At 44.2% G+C, this 17,209-nt stretch overlaps 2 protein-coding genes across 4 annotated transcripts in view; one reads left to right on the plus strand and one right to left on the minus strand.

Annotated features, from left to right (window-relative positions):
• The first annotated feature begins 1,347 nt into the window (after positions 1-1,347).
• mettl4 (methyltransferase 4, N6-adenosine) lies at positions 1,348-6,814 on the plus strand. 2 transcript variants are annotated; one of them, XM_052021395.1, is made up of 2 exons: positions 1,348-1,481; positions 5,310-6,814. In XM_052021395.1, the coding sequence occupies exon 2, from the start codon at positions 5,574-5,576 to the stop codon at positions 6,807-6,809; it is 1,236 nt and encodes a 411-aa protein (XP_051877355.1). In that variant the 5' UTR covers positions 1,348-1,481; positions 5,310-5,573; the 3' UTR covers positions 6,810-6,814. The 2 variants fall into 2 exon arrangements, with proteins under 2 accessions (XP_051877355.1, XP_051877356.1); XM_052021396.1 differs by lacking the exon at positions 1,348-1,481 and adding an exon at positions 1,508-1,884.
• Positions 6,815-8,964: 2,150 nt separating this feature from the next.
• Positions 8,965-17,209, minus strand: part of tmem184a (transmembrane protein 184a) — a 67,313-nt gene continuing 59,068 nt past the window's right edge. For both annotated transcript variants that reach the window (XM_052021393.1, XM_052021394.1), the window contains exons 7-9: positions 14,476-14,645; positions 13,389-13,586; positions 8,965-9,222 (exon numbers count right to left, since the gene is read on the minus strand). In XM_052021393.1, the coding sequence (XP_051877353.1) occupies positions 8,978-9,222; positions 13,389-13,586; positions 14,476-14,645 (613 nt within the window). In that variant the 3' untranslated portion in view covers positions 8,965-8,977. The remainder of the gene's footprint in view (positions 9,223-13,388; positions 13,587-14,475; positions 14,646-17,209) is intronic.

Here is a 17,209-nt window from a genome sequence, read left to right on the forward strand (position 1 = left end):
TTCTTCTGGAGATGAAAAGGTTAAGAATGGGAACTGCTGGCTGCTCTGTAGCGCCATTAGCAGGGATTTGGTGGTAGTGCATCCCTAATAAAATCTTTTGCCAACTCATTCAAATACACTCCCCCCACCACCCCCGCCGAATGACTGGGCAAAACTGGTTTCAGAGTACTCGGTGGCAAGTTCCAATGTGACTCAACCCCAACCCAGCGTTTTATTACCTACAGCTTAACCTAGCTCTCCAGAAATTCAGCAGAATAAAGTTTGAAGGATTGAAATAACCAATCTTAAAGGAATGCTGAAATGAGCATGTTTTTAGGACAGTTTCTCTCTTTGAAAGGCCAGTCTATGTTGAATACAGCATGGTCCCCTAGGTCGTTAGAGTACATCACAACCAGTGAAATATGGTTGAAAATTTGTATGCCGCAAACTTCCATAAACGTGATAATGGCCTGATACTCTCAGTGGCGTTAACTGAAGTATAAATGTTTGCCCTGAAGTGGTTCATACCGAGACAACAGAAAAGGCCTTGCTTTAATGTCTGATCTTAAAGTTGTCTCCTCTGACAGCACCGCGCTCTTAGTGCTATTTGATTTCATGTTATCTTGGATTTTGTGCTTGGCACTCAGGCGTGTGGCAACCCTCCGAGTCCTGAGGTAAGGGTGCTGCTCATTGCACCAGGGTAAGCCTTCCGCATGTTTTCTGATAACCCTGCCAAGTAACCCGGCTATTTGACTTGGGTAGGTAGTCACACCTGCCTTTGCTTTCAGCCAGGACTCAGCCATGGCCATCATCGGGCACAGGCCCTCGGACTGCAGTGAGGGGCAGAGAGCTCCTGCTCACTGTCCTTGGGGGCAGTTGAGCCTCCTGCACGTACCTCAGCAGCGGCGGACCCCACAGTGCACTTTTCTATATTAAAGATACTATACAGTAATGCAAGCTGGCAGGAGGCCAAGTAACCAGAGGACAATAAAGCAAAAACAGGCAGGAGATGAAAAAAACCTTTTTAAAAGCAGAAAACAGATTGAAGAGCAATTTCCCAGTGGGAAATGGATGGGGATAGGGGCGTGGGAAATTACAGGACTATGGGGAATGGGAATTAATTGAATTGGGTTTTCAAAGTTTTTCAGCCCCTTCTGTTGGAAAAATTTTTAACAGTTTGGGTTTAGTTAATCACCAGACAATGTTTGATCAACCATCCCCACAAGAGACCATTGCGGTGTGAAATCCACAGCTTGGCCGCTCTTTAATCTTCTTTGAGCTGACTAAATAATCTTCATTGGAATTGAGGTCTGGATCAGCTCATGATGCAACTTCCTCCTTGATGCAATTTCCTGCCATGTGCTGGTGTGTCTGCAGCTCCCCAGGACGAGGTGAGGCTGCAGTTGTACCAGGTCACAGTTTATTCAGTCGGACGTTGGGGTTTGCTGACGGATTCGTTCCTCAGCAGGGAACATGGAAGAGCCCTGGCCAACAGCAGTGAAGTGAGTGTCTGTTTAAACCACGTTCCAAACGAAAGGAAGGGCTTAATTAAGTTCATGAGACGGGAGCGGTGTTTCCTTGGTTAAACATTAAATCAAGATATATCTGGCAATTTGGACAGATGTGAAACCTGCGGGAAAGAATTCAGGAACAATACGCGGCCAACTCAGAGCGTCAAGCCTTTCTGCCTTCATACTAGATCATTGGCAGACCTGCGCCTTAACGCCATCCACTAGTTTTGGTTCCAGAACCGCAAAGCTTTCGCTACTGTCTTGCTTTGGAGTTGCTCGGCTGCCTGTTAACGCCATCACTACCGTGTGAGAAGGCTGAGAGTTCAAAGCCTAGTGCAGAGAGTTGAGTAGCAAATTGCTGCTGTTCAGTTGACGGAGCGCTGCACTGTCCGAGGTGGTTTTATTCTGTTAAACCGTTCATCTATTTCAAAAGGGAATTCTTCCCAGTATTCTGAGCTGACCTTTGTATCCCTCCGGCATCATTACCCTTCACTCTTAGGAGAGGAGGAGGATGAGAGGAGACATGATAGAGGTGTACAAAATATTAAGAGGAATAGCTAGAGTAGACAGCCAGTGCCTCTTTCCCAGGGCACCAATGCTCAATACAAGAGGGCATGGCTTTGAAGTAATGGGTGGGAAGTTCAAAGGAGATGTCAGGGAGGTTTTTTTTTACCCAGAGAGTGGTTGGGGCATGGAATACACTGCATGGGGCAGTGGTGGAGGCAGGCACATTGGTCAAATTCACGAGATTGCTAGATAAGCATATGGAGGAATTTAAAATAGAGGGATATGTGGGGGGGGGGAGGTAAGGTGTTAGATAGTCTTAGGCGAGGTTTAAAGGTCGGCACAACATTGTGCGCCGAAGGGCCTATATTGTGCTATACTGTTCTATGATTCTATCACTAAAGTGACCTGGTGATATTCACAAAGTATTTGCCAGGATGTTGACGGGCATAAATTGACTGCCTTGTTTCCCCACTTTGCAAGACGGTCTCTTCAAAAATAACTACAATTAGATTCAATTTCTTTTAAACTTAAATTAACATTCATTTGCAGCATTTCAAAAAATAAACAAGAAAGCAAGTCTCAAATATTCAAAAAAGTTATTTCTTTTTATTTTTACTTCCACACTCAGTCAAGGTAAATTTAGAATTGTTCTTTCAGTGGTGAAGTAAAACCTGAGGATTTGACAGCTTTCTGGCATCAGTGTAAATCAAAAGTACAAGATACTAATATGTTTTAGATATTGAACTGGGGGAGGTTTGTTAAGAATGCAAGGTTTGCCATGGATTGCCAAGGCTGATTCCTGCTCCCAGGTATTAGGATGGCACACAGTAACTTATTTGTGAGGCTACTCACTATCAGTTAATTAAATCAAGTCATTTCCATTCCCCCCCCCACCCCAAATATAAACAAAAGAGCTGACACAGTTCCAGAATCTAAAACTAGAAACAACTCATGGTCCCAGCTGGCGAGTGAAAGCTGATATTTGACGTTACAGGATTGAACGAATTGTATGGGCTCAATACGTGACGGCACAAAGCAAGTTTTGATGTTACAATGCATCTCCATCATCTGCATCCTTCCTTCTGCCTCAATGGGATACCAAAACTGACCAGCAGAGAGGGAACCCGCCTCACAGAACATTTGTGTTTTTAAATTAAAGTTCACCTATTAAATCTGATTTTCCCATAAATAAAGTAATATTTTCAAAACACAAGAAATAGAAGATCAAGCCACTGAACCTCTAACCCCTGCTCTGTCATTCAATAAGATTGTGACAGATCTGTTACCTTAGCACAACCTTCCTGCACCAACCACTTGATTGCATTAAATTAAATTTTATTTACAGTGTGGTAACAGACCCTTCCGGCCCAACGAGTCCGCGCCACCCATTTTAAACCCCCATGTTAACCTACCCATACGTCTTTGGAATGTGGGAGGAAACCGGAGCACCCAGAGGAAACCCACGCAGACACGGGCAAAAGTACAAACTCCTTACAGACAGCGACGGGAATTGAACCCCAATCGCTGGCGCTGTAATAGCGTCGCACTAACCACTACGCTAATACCTAAAAATCTATTGATCTGTCTTGAATAAATTCAGAGTGTTGTAGACTTAGCAAGCTCCATCACGGGCACAACCCTCCCTACCATCAAGGACATCTTCAAGAGGCAGTACCTCGAGAAGGCAGCATTGATCACTAAGGACCCTCACCATCTGGGATATGCTCTGTTCTCATTACTACCATCAGGGAGGAGGTACAGGAACCTGAAGACACACACTCAATGATTCAGATACAGCTTCTTTCCCTCTGTCATCAGATTTCTGAATGGCCCATGAACCAATGAACACTATCTTTGTAATTAATGATTATGCCTTTGCACTGTACTGCTGCTGCAAAACCACAAACTTCACGTCATCTAAATCAGAGATAATAATTGTTTCTGGATAAAGAATTACAAAGATCCATCACCTGATTCATCAGAAATTTCTTCACACCGGTGTTCTGAATGCAACCCCTCATATTGAGACTGTGCAACACCAACCCCCCCCCCCCCCCCCCACCACACCACACGCACACACACACAAACCTGAACACCCCCAAATGGAGGGAATATCATCCCTGCATCTAAAAGACACGTTTCAGGTCAACCTATTCAAACGTTGTAATTATAAGAATTTTAACAAGAGTTGGCCATGAGATTCCCCAAGCCTGCTTCCATTTGGCTGAATTCCTCCCCCATCCCCACTTTCTACTCCAAATTTTTTGATTCAACCTCAATCTTAAACATACTCTTGGGAGGGAGATTTTCAAAGGATTCACAACCCTCAATGCAAGTTTTATTTCTTAAATTACAACATTGACAATTCAAAGGTGTGCAAGGTAAGAGCTTGCATTTCTATACCACCTTTCAGAACCTCATGATATTCCAAACCAGTATACAGCCAGTGAAAAATCTGTAGAAGGTGTGGCAGCCAATTTGTAGAGTTTGCCTGTCGTAAACAGTCAGATCATCTCTTCCTTTATAATGGCATAGTATGAGAGAGAAATATTGGGCAAGACACCAGGAACTTCTCTGTTCCCACATATGATGGAGAGGCAATTTTTATTGTACAGACAGATGAGGGTGTAGTCCAACCTTCCATCTGAAGGGTGGCATCCCTGATATTTTCCTGTAATGTACAGGGAGGTGGGATGGGGTTGGTCAGAGCCCAGCACTGGGGATCCAGGCTTGACAAGAAGCTGAAGCATGAACAGCATGGTTCTACTGAAGAGCAAAGACATGTAGAGGAAAATTGCTGGGTCTAGGTGTCCCACGTTGTCACAGAACGCTATATCATCTCAAAGGCTAGCTGTTATGCTTAAATCAGAATGGAGACTGCATCCTCCATGGAGAGTGTTGATATCCATGTTGCAGCCCCAACCATTTATGCATTTTAAATTACAGTTTCTATCCTGTTGTTATAATACTATTCAACAGTCCCCTAGTACAATAAGATGGACTCTTAACCTCACAATCTCCTTTGTCAGGGCCTTGCACTTTATTGTCTCCCTGCACTGCACTTTCTCTGTAATTGTAACACTTTATTCTGCATTCTGTTATTGCTTTTCCCTTGTACTACTGTTGCCCTCATTGAATGCACTGTTGTAATGAAATGAACTGTATGGATAGCATGCAAAACAAAGTTTTTCGCTGTACCTTAGTACATTTCCCAATTAAATTGGTAAATTGGTTTATTATTTCAACGTATACTTCAAAGATAGTTATTATTGCTTAGCACTGAATTAATTTTTTTTGGGTTTAAATCCACAGATTTCCTCCTTTCCCTCCTGGCTTTCCGAAGATTTGGGTTCTGTCACTATTGATATGCTAACAGCTGCAACGTGCTGAGAGGTTTCTCTGCGGATGCAGTTTGAGTAGAAGGGACAAGCTCACAGAGCGAGGGGGCAGGTGGAAGTTGCTGGGAAGGCAGTAAGTTAAAGAGGTGGGTGCAGAAATGCGAAGGGGATTAATTTATTCCAGGAGGGGGATGAGGGCATTAGCCAGGGGGCAGATGGGCTAGCTGAATATCGGGAGATGTCTGTGATCAGGACTGAGCCAGTGGGATGGCTCGTGGATCATCAGGCTTATATCAACCAGTCGTACAGATGCTGCCACCACTCTCCACCTGACACACGCTGCCACAGGTATGTCTTCAGGGCAGAATACTTCCATGTGGAGAAGCCCCACATTGTTGACACCAGGACTCCAGGCCAGGGGTCAGCTGCCAATGACAAGGGTGTGAAAGGCAGGAAGCGCAAGAGGAAGGGTCGGGAACTGAACCAGGGAGAGGTGGAAGCTCTGGAGTACCACGAGAAGGTCAGCCTGGCAATCCGGAACGGCACAAAAAAGCTGGTAGAGTACCTGGAAGTGGAGGAGACAGGCGGCAGAGGGCAAGTGACTGCTCTGGTCCCTGCTGACTCCATGCTGGTGGAGCTCTGCTCCATGGCCAAGCAGCTGCTGGAGGAACCCCAGCGGCAGGTGCAGGTCATAACCAACGAGTCGGTGCCAGACCTGGAGCTCCTGGGCCGTCTGACGGAGAACAGCACAGGCTGCGCCCAGCTCGTGAAGCTGATGGGACACTGGTACCTGCTCCCACCACGATCCACCTTCCTGCTGTCGGACATCTCCTGCATGGAGCCACTCTTGGGCTACAAGAAATATGACGTGATCACTTTGGACCCACCCTGGGAGAACAAGTCCCTCAAGAGGAGCAAGGGCTACAGCCACCTCTTTCCCTGGCAGATCAGCCAGCTCCCTGTGCCGCTCCTCGCCACCCCTGGCTGCCTGGTGGTGTGCTGGGTCACCAATCGGCAGAAATATCTCCACTATGTCAAGGAGGAGCTGTACCCCGGCTGGTCAGTGGAGGTGGTCGCTGAGTGGCACTGGGTGAAGGTGACCCAGCAAGGGGAGTTTGTGGTGCCCCTGGACTCTGTTCACAAGAAACCCTATGAGATCCTTGTCCTGGGACGTTACACGGGAAGCCCAGCACAGCGGGATGGAGAAGCTGGCACTGCAAGCGTCACAGTGCCCGACCACAAGCTTATTGTCAGTGTCCCCTGTACACTTCACTCTCACAAGCCTCCACTGGGGGAGGTGCTGAAAGGATTGACCCGACCCCACGCTGAGTGCCTGGAACTGTTTGCTCGCAACCTGCAGCCTGGGTGGACCAGCTGGGGGAACGAGGTGCTGCGATTCCAACACCTCAGCTATTACCAGGAGCTAGACCCAGAGAAAGGAGGCAAAAGCTGCTCCTGCTCTCACACACCCTGACCATCTGCTCCTTCACTCCTTCAGCAACTGTTTTTGGAGCAATAATTGTATTTGTACTACACACTCTAGGAGAAAGACCCTCTGAAAATTTACACTTTGAGGCCCAAAGATTATTGGTGTGATAAAATAGATTGCTTTTAAAAAACTTGTGTTTCTTCCTCTTTTCAAGCCTTTATAGGGAGGGAGATTGATGATCCAATTTTAGATTTTGCGCCAAAAAGTGTGTTGTGGATCTTTACAGGACCTCAGAACATTCTGGCACTGAAATACTTTTGTAGTCACTCTTGCAAATGTGGCAGCCTGTGTGTGCAAAGCACCATCAGAAAGATTAGTTTTTTGAACCAGGGTACAGGGACAACACCCCTGCTCTTCAAAATAATGCCCATGAGGCTTACATCCGTCTCTGACCGGATCCTTGATTTAATATTTCATTTGAAAGACTGCACCTCTTCACTACTGTACTAGAGTTGGCCCGCATTACAGGCTCACGTTCTGGGAGTTGATGACAACCCATAGTGCCTCAACATGCACCAGCAGGTTGTAATCAGAATTTTTTTTTAAATATACAGAGAAGGAGGGCCTATTTGCATTCCTGACCTTCTGAAAAATTCTAATGCCCTTCCCCTTATTTGCACAAACCAGTGATTAAGCAACATTTGCTTGTGAAACTAACCTCTGTTCATGTTAAACTACATTTCTTTCAAATAGCTATCCCCTGAAAAACAATCACATGATAAAATCAGTGCATTATCTACTGACATACTGCATGAGCATTCACTCTCACTACATTCTGCTCTTGCAGTAAACATCCTGTTCCTCTGGACGTATGGAACACAACAGCAGCAATAGTCCCAGACAAGGCAAGAATTAAGTGGTTAAAAAATCCAGAATCCAATTGGCTCATAACTAATAATGCTTTCTAATTCACTACCTTAACGTAAGCAGTGTTCAGTATACACATTCAGTCTTCTTCTCTATCCCCTAAATATTTGTGGTCACCTAAATTTTTAACTACTTTAGCCACCTGGAGCTTTGATGCTGTTTCCTCATTCCAATGGGTGAGTTCTGAACCATGTCTGCAATATCCACACCTCATCCTGAAGTGAAAGTAACTATTGGCACATTCAGCCATTTTACTACACGAGAAGGGGTACAGTTTGTTTAAGTTTCTGAATTTGAAGCAAATTCTATTCTGCTAGAGGACTCCATAAGGATACAAGCTCTCTCATCCTTCTCCAACTGTGGTCATTGTTCACACAGGACAATCCACATGATGGACAAATTCAGCCAGTTTTATGCTGGGACCTTTTGTCATTATTGTGACTCCAGATTCACTGCAAAGACAGACGTACCTGGCCACTGCCTCATGTAGTAATCTGAATCCTTCCCCATTTATGGTATCTGCTTAGAAGAGAATAGATCCTCTTGTCTTTCCATACCCCTTTTCATGCAGCAAAATGAAGGAATCATAGGTGCAGGAGGGCCAAAGACGGCACCAGTCTGTGGGTATGCAGAGATGAGAATGTCTTCACTGTAAATACCATTTCTGCCTCTGCCAACACCGAGGGGAGGGAGCCACATCTGAAAGAAATCTGTAATAATCGGCACTGTTGTAACAAAGTTGACAGACTCCAACTTTTGAAACACAGATCTTTAGTTGTGAGATGTTTAGCCTCAGACGTTGCCCAGGAACTGGAGACAGCCCTGGGAAATGGAAATTTCAGGTGATATACTTCTAAAAGAAAATATTCTGGATAGGTGACTCATCAATGGACAATCTGTAGAAGCAATTGAACTTTTCCATTGTGAGCGTCCGTGTGTGAGAGCGCTTGAGCGCGAGAGAGAGAGCGTGCGCTTGAGCATGTGAGTGAGAGAGAGAGCGTGCGCTTGAGCATGTTTGTGTGTTTAAGCATCTCTTCAAGTTCACTCAGTGGAATTTCCAGATGTTAACCCATTTGCCTCCACATTCAGATCTACTCTCAGAATTAGGATTCCATTTAGAGTCAAAGCTGCCTGTGAGTAAACTGAAGATCATAGTTAAGTTCCCTGTAAAGGGAAAGGCGTGATTCCTGATCCCTGAACTGATGCACAAGAGAAGTTGGCCACTACCTCTCTTGCCATCTCACTTTTTTCAAAAAAAAAGCAAAGTAAAACAGCAATCACAAAGTCTACAGCTCATCCTCTGAATTGATGAGGATGGTCTTCTCGCCTTTCTTTCGTCGGCCCACAGGGTGGTTGGATGCCTGAGTCAGGACCTGCCCATTGTGCCTGGGCATCACCTCATCCTTGGTCGACTGCTGTGTGTACTGCTGGTACGCTGGGGAGAAGTTGTGGATGGCGTCCTGCACAATGTCGTTGGGATTCATGGTCTCTTTCAGCCCGCTGGATATGCTCTGCATGGGGACTGCGTTATCTGTGGGCAAGAGGTGAGAGCCCGTCAGGAGAGGTTTAAAAATAAGCAAAGCTTGATCCATTAATGAGAGCCTTGGGCTTTCTCCTGTGTGTCCTTCCTCCACCAGCTGGTAAATCCTCACACCTCCCTTACAGAATCATTTGTCACTGGCTAGATACCAATGCATGATGCCGAAGTACCCTGGGACAGTGACAAATTGTATACAATTTCATGAATTTACAATACAGAAATAGGCCATTCGGCCCAACTGGCCTGTGCTCCACACCAGCTTCCTTTCATCATTTCAACCCACTGGCATTATCTTCTACTGCTAATACATTTGGAAGATGATAAGAAGAAATACCTTTGAAAGAAAGACTTACATTTATATAGCATATTTCACATTGCTAGATCATTATAGCACTGAAGCACCTTTGAAGCGCAGTCACTTTATTTTAAACAAAAATTATTTGGGATCTGGGCGTCACTGGCAGCATCAGTATTTATTGCCCAATCACTAATTGCCCTTTCAAATGAATGGTTTATTAGGCCATTTCAGAAGGCATTTATTGGTCAACCACATTGGTCAGTCTGGAATCACAGAGGCTGGATTGGGTAAGGATGGCAGATTTCCTCCACCAAGAACGTTAATGGACAGGATTTTTTTTCAAATAACATTCAGGTAGTTTTGTGATCATAACTACTATTGATTAGTACTTTTTGGTTCTATATTATTCACTGAAATCTGAACTTTAATCTCTGAACTACAAGTCCATATCTCTGGATTATCACTCCAGTAATTTAATCCTCATGCCAGCATAGTTACCAATTTACACCATGCCATTGATCAGATAATCTGCGTGCTTTGGTGTAATATTGACTGGGTGATAAATATTGGCCGCAACATTAGGAATAACCTGCTGTTCTTTTTCAAAGCAGTACCCTGAGATCTTTTACAAACACCTGAAAGAGAAGCTACATCTGAAAACATCAGTCCATATTTTTGTCCTGTTTCTGAGGTGGGATTCAAACCTATGACATTCAGAGTCTGCCAACGGAAGCACAGCATAACTGGAGTGCAAGACAGTGGTAGAGGCACATAGCTGCATCTAAAGGGAAGCCAGATCAGTGGATGAGGGAGGAAAGAGAAGGATGTGCTAACAGCAGGGGTAAGGTGAGAGGAGGCTCACGTACATCATAAACTCCAATAAAGTCCAGCTGAGCCTAATGATCTCTTTCTGTGGTTTATTAGTGGCCGGCCCGGTTAATTACCAGAAGCTCAGGAGAATGTTGTGTTCAGATCAGAAGGAAGAACATCAATTAAAAAAAACAAAAGGCGTTTCTTAACGTTTTGAATTTGTCAGCATGCAGCTACTAAACAAAGTTAAGCTTCATAGACAATCGTACAACAGCATAAAGGTCCTCAGCCTTGGGCATCGCATGCACCACCAACAAACTTGTGCCATGGCAGGTAGGAGAGGAGAGTGCGAGTTTGGTCAGGTGGTGCTGATTTTATATATTTGGCAAGGCTTGTATCTGGATGGTGTACAATACTCCTGGAAGTACAGAATCTTTCTGATTTCTGCTGCCTGTCCTACCTTACTGAGGATAACAGAATTACTGACAGATTAAAGTGACTTGGCCTGAGGTTGTGATAGGCATTCACTCAATGCAAATTCTGTTTCCTGCTTTCAGCAACAGTTTGAAGCTGCATTGGATGGGTTGTTTAACGGGAACCTCTGATTTACAGTCTTATGGCACAAGAACAGGCACTTCAACCCACCATGCTTATGCCGCCCATTAAGTACCTCTCCATCCTAATCTCACTTTCCCACCCTTGATCCATACCCTTCTATGCCACGGCGTTTCGTTTGGTAAAGTGTTCCCAATCTCGAGGACGGAGCCAGGACCCCATTGTTGGCATGCTATTCAAGACACCAAACCCAAACATCACCAACTTCATTTGATATTTTTCTTTCTTTCTCTCAAGCAAGCAGTCATGAAAGTTTTTCTTTCTTTATTCTGTAATGGTTGTTGCTGGCAAAGCGAACATCTTCTGTCCTCCTCTAACTGCCCTTGAATGGAGTGTTTTGCTGGTCTATTTCAGAGGGGAATTAAACTCTACATCACTATGGGGCTGGAGTCACAAATTGGCCTTCATTAAAGGAGGGTTTGAGTACAAGGGTAACAATGTTTAGTGGAAGCACTTCTGAAATGTGTCCAGGACTGATCTCTCTACCTAAAGGATGTACTTGGGATAGAGGGGTTGCAATGAAGGTTCACCAGGTTAATTCCTGTGACGGTGGGAGGAATTCTCCTATGAGCACTGGGCTTGCAGTCACTAGAATCCAGAATAATAAGAGGTGACCTTATTGAAACAAAAAGTTCTTATAGAGCTTGACACGGGAAATGAAGGGATGATGTTTAGCCTTGCTAAGGTGTATAGGAACAGGAGTCACGGTCTCAGAATAAGCAGTCAGCCATTCAGGACAGAGATGAGAAGAGATTTCTTCACCCAGAGGGTAATGAATCTTTAGAATACCCTACCCACAAGGTATCAAGTATTACAGTACAGAAGCAGGCCCTTCAGCCCATCTAGTCCATGCTGACCTGATCTTCTGCCTAGTCCCATCTACCTGCACCCAGACCGTATCCTTCCAAACCCCTCCCATCCATGTAACCATCCAAACTTCTCTTAAATGTTACAATTGAACCCGCATCTACCACTTTCGCTGGCAGCTCGTTCCACACTCGCATCACCCTCTGAGTGAAGTTCCCCTCTGATCCCCCTTATATATTTCACCTTTCACCCTAAACCTAAGTCCTTTCATTCTAGTCTCACCCAACCTTAGGGTAAAAAGCCTGTATGCATTCATCCTATCTGTATCCCTCATAATTTTGTATACCTCTACAAGATCTCCCCTCATTCTCCTGCGCTCCAGAGAATAAAGTCCTAACCTATTCAACTTCTCCCTATAACTCAGGTTCTCAAGTCCCAGCAACATCCTTGTAAATTTTCTCTGCACTCTTTCGAGCTTTTTGATATCTTTCCTGTAGTTAGGTGACCAAAATGGCACACAATACTCCAAATTCAGTCTCACCAACGTCTTGTACAATTTCAACATAACATCCCATCTTCTGTACTCAATGCCCTGATTTATGAAGGCCAAAGTGCCAAAAGCTCTCTTTACAGCCCTACCTAGGCCACTTCCAAACAACTATGGATCTGTATTCCCAGGTCCCTTTGTTCTACCGCGTACCTCAGAGCCTTACCATTCACTGTACAAGTCTACTCTGGTTTGTCCTCCCAAAGTGCAACACCTCACATTTATCTGCATTAAATTCCATCTGCCATTTTTCAGCCCATTTTCCCGGCTGGTCAAGATCATGCTGTAAGCCTTGATAGCCTTCCTCGCTGTCCACTACACCCCCAGTCTTGGTATCATCCACAAATTTGCTGATCCAGTTTAACACATTATTATCTAAATCATTATAGGTGATAAACAACAACGGACCCAGCACCGATTCCTGCGGCACATCACTAGTCATAGGCCTCCAGTCAGAGAGACAACCATCTACTATCACTCAATGGCTTCTCCCGCATGTGGAGGCTCAGTTGCTGATCAATAGATCTTTACATATTAAAGGACAGGGGGTTCATGCAGGAAAGTGGTGCTTGGGTAATGACCCCACAACAGACACGATCTCATTGAATGAAAGAGCAGACACGAGGGACCGAATGGCCTACTCTTGCTTCTATTTCTTACATTCTTAATATCAGACACACTGGGCAAGACACCAGAATTCCTTCCTTAGAGAACACAAATGAACCGGATGGGCTGCTAGAACAATCCAGAAGCATCTTGTTCCAAATTATTTAATTAATTGAATTTAACTTCCCCTGTGGTCATTGTAACCCATCTTCCAATTACTCTAGCTGGTGAGTAGCTGTCAAGTAATCACTCTGGTACCATAAACTTCACTCTGGCTCAGGAGAACAGAGGAAGCCAACAGTACCTGCCCACTGGTTGGGACCTGTTACGATCAGTTGATTGTATCTGATGTTTTGATCCAACCAAGGTATTTTCTGCCTTCTATTCCAACTGCCTAATTTAGTTACTGAAAGTCTATTTTGTGCCACACATTTGCAACAGGGTGTGGGAGTTGGGGGTAGTGGGTTTTCATACCTTGTGTCATCCCATCCTGTTCAGAATACACTTGGGAAGGATAGGCAAAGCGAAGGGCAATGGCAGCAAAGAGCATCTCGATGCAGATGATAAAATTCTGGTAGCCCGCAGCTACCGTCCCTGCCCTGACTTCGTGGCCGTCAATAATCTGCACTTCTGGGATTATTCCACATCTCTCCAAAATTGCCAGCAACATTCCTGGGGAATATTAACATGATCCACCTTAGCAAATACAACAACTCATGTACTATGGTAACAGAATGAAAATATTTCTTGATTTCCAAATTTATTTCAAAATGGTAAAATTTAACTACAGCCTCAACATGACTCCCAAACATAAAGTCCTTCAAATACAAGTTGCCAACTTTATATACCAGCAAATGCAGTTATTTAGGGCACAGGAATCCCCTGCAACAGCAGTTATTTCATGCACATTACCTCACAAAGAGCAGAAACAAATTACTAATGAAGCTGTATTTAGCTGAGGGAATGTTTGGTCAGGACATGTGAGGAACATCCTCTTCTCCAAATAATGGCAATTGATCTTTGATATCCTTTTGATAAAATTCTTGTGTGAAATTGTTTTAAATTCTTTCTAAATGCAAGATAACATAGCCCATCCACTGTATTAACAACCTCCTCAAATAACTCAGTCATATCAATGAATACATGAAGAGCCTTCAAATATCCATGTTGACTTGACTTTCTGACACTTGTTCACGTCCTCAATCATTATGCCTCAAATAATAGATTCAAGTGACTTCCCTCCTACTGATACTGAACTCTGATATCACAGTTTCTTCCCCTCTCCTGATCTGAAGGATTTGAAATTTCTAATCCAAAAAGCACAATTCTTCAATCTTTACAATTCTAGAAAATTATGTCATTTACTATTTCCTCAATTAAAAAAAATACAATCAAGTCCAGAAGTTTATTTTCACCATCAATTTTTAGAAAAACTTCATTCAATTTATTATATCCCTCCTATTGACTTATTTTGGTTTCCATTGTCCCTTATACCTAGTTATCCTCCCGTACTCAATGGAGTCATTTAGTTAAAATCTTTATAGATATTATTGATACTCACCCTGCCAAAATGAGAGAAAAATTACTGACTTCACTGTCAGAAATTTCAGGACAGGATCAAATGGGCTGAGGAGCTCACTGGTAGTGAAGTAAAAGAGGAACAGTGCATAAAGTGCCAAGCTGACAGAGATGTTATAAATAATGGTGATATATAGGTATCCACTTCTCACACTGTGGAAATGAAAAATCACAATTAGCTCGGAAGAGGATTCAATCAATCGTTAAACATTTATTTCAAAATTAAATATCAGCCTTGCTCATTTTGTACTTTCTATCACCTATTTTTTATGTCAATCCTTTAGACCTTTGTCACATCACTTGCAAGAGTGTCACTCTGATAGGTACACAGGAACTTCCTGAACAGGAACACTTTTGACACAAAATTTTAATACTAGTTAGAAGGGCAACTGAAATGATGAACTAGAAAGCCTGTTGGGATATGAGGGTGACTACAGATGCTGAAACCTGGAGCAAGAAACAAACTGCCAGAAAGACTCTGCAGGCCAAGCAGCATCCATGGGGGCAAGACCCTGAATCAGGACAGAGTGTAGAGGGAAGATAACCAGTGTATAAAATTGAGGAGGTGGGGGTGGGGGAATAAGACAGAGGCTGGTAGGTAGGAAGGTATATGGGTGACGGGCAGATGGAACCAGGTGAGGAAGGGTAATGAGTCCTGGTAACAAAGGGAGGAGATGGATGGAGAAAGGTGAACAAAGGGAGAGAGAGGGTCTGCGTGGGTTTCCTCTGGGTGCTCCAGTTTCCTCCCACATTCCAAAAACATAAGGGTAGGTTAACACAGGTTTAAATGGCAGCGCAGACTCGTTGGGTTGGAAGGGCCTGTTACCATGCTGTATAAATAAAGTTTTAAAATGTTTTAGAATTTGGGAGGACTGGTGGGAGTGGGAAAGAAACAGGGGAGTGGGTCACCTGAAATTGGAAAACTCAACTTTCATACCACTGGGCTGTCAGCTACCCAAGTGGAATGTGATGTACTGTTCTTCTAGTTTGTGTTTGGCCTCACTGTGGCAGTGGAGAAGGCAGAGGACAGATGGGTCAGTGAGGGAATGGGAAGGGGAGTTGAAATGAGATGCAACCCGGGAGCTCAAGTTGGCTGCTGTGCGCATTGCCTACAGCCCATCACCCACATATCTACTGTATCTACCTGGGTTTCTTCTCCCTTGGTTCACCTTTCCTATCCCCTCCCCCACCTGCTCATCCTTCTTTTATCTAGATCCACCTATCACCTACCAGCCCCTATCCTTCCCCCTCCCCCAAGCCACTCCATATACCATTATTGTCACATGCACCGAGATACAGTCAAAAACTTTTGTTTGCATGCCATCCAGACAGATCATTGCATACACAGGTACATCGAGGTAGTACAGAAGGAAACCAATAACAGAATGCAGAATATAGTGTTACAGTTACAGAGAAAGTGCAGTGCAGGTAGGCAAATAAAGTGCAAGCACCTTATAAAATAAATATATTTTCTTATCTGTTTCTATTTATCACCTACCATTATGACTCAACATTCCCCCCTTTCCCCCCCTCCACACCTGTCTCCATTTGCCCATCATCCCCTCCCCCCTCACCTGGTTCCATCCATCACTTACTAACCCCCATCTCACCCCTCCCTTCTATACACTGGCCATCTTCCCTCTACACCTTCAGTCCTGATGCAGGCTTTCAACCCGAAATGTTGACAGATACCCTTTAGCCTCAACAGATGCTGCTTGACCCACTGAGTTCTTCCAGCAGTTTATTTTTTGCTGTTGGAATACTAACAAGCTTGAAAGATATGCTTCAGACTGTTTGAAGGCTTATTGAGATGATGGAAATTAAAGGCAAGATTAAAGACGGCTGCCTAGGTAAACCTTGAAAAAGAAATAGTAAAAAAAAAATTAGAAGTTGTGGCAAGAACATAAAAACAGCAGTTTCAGCAACTTTGAGGGGACAGATCAGAGCACAGGTGAAGGATGTCAGGGGAGGATTCACTTTTATATTCCATTATTCTTGCAATAAAGGCCATTCCATTTGCTTCCTAATTGCTTACTGTACCTGTGCATCCCCCTGTACAGCAGTGTTCTGTGGTGTCTCTCTATTTCAACAATAATATGCTTTTTTATTCTCCTTGTTAAAGAGAACCAAAACAAGCCTCACATTTCCCCATATTGTGTTCTATCTTCTGTATTTTTGCCCACTCACAAGCTCTCTCTTATCCTTTTGCAGACTCTGTGCCACCCCCCTCCCCTCCACGCTTGCTTTTCCACCCAGCTTCGAATCATTAGCAAGACCTGAAGAAAAAGGGAGGGGGTTCTTTCTCAGTGAGACACAGGAGCAAGATAAGAGCCCATGGTGTTAGAGGCAAGATACTAGTATGGACAGAAGATTGGCTGACTGGCAGAAGTCAGAGACTGGGGATAAAGGGGTCCTTTTCAGGTGACTAGTGGAGTTCCACAGGGGTCAGTGGTGGGACTGCAACTTTTCACTTTATACATTAATGATCTGAATGAAGGAACTGATGGCATTGTGGCCATTTGCAGATGATACCACCCAGAGTGTGGTTGGTGCATGGAATGCGCTGCCTGGGGTGGTGGTGGAGGCTGATACGTTGGGCAAGTTCAAGAGATTGTTAGATAAGCATATGGAGGAACTTAAGATAGAGGGATATATGGGAGGAAGGAGTTAGATAGTCTTAGGAGTGGTTTGAAGGTCAGCACAACAATGGGCCAAAG

This window comes from Pristis pectinata, chromosome 8 (genome assembly GCF_009764475.1).
Source record: "Pristis pectinata isolate sPriPec2 chromosome 8, sPriPec2.1.pri, whole genome shotgun sequence".
Taxonomy (NCBI): Eukaryota; Metazoa; Chordata; class Chondrichthyes; order Rhinopristiformes; family Pristidae; genus Pristis; species Pristis pectinata.

Coding starts and splice junctions, on each gene's coding strand:
- mettl4 (XM_052021395.1), top strand. CDS start 5,574: ATGTCTGTGATCAGGACTGAGCCAGTGGGATGGCTCGTGGATCATCAG.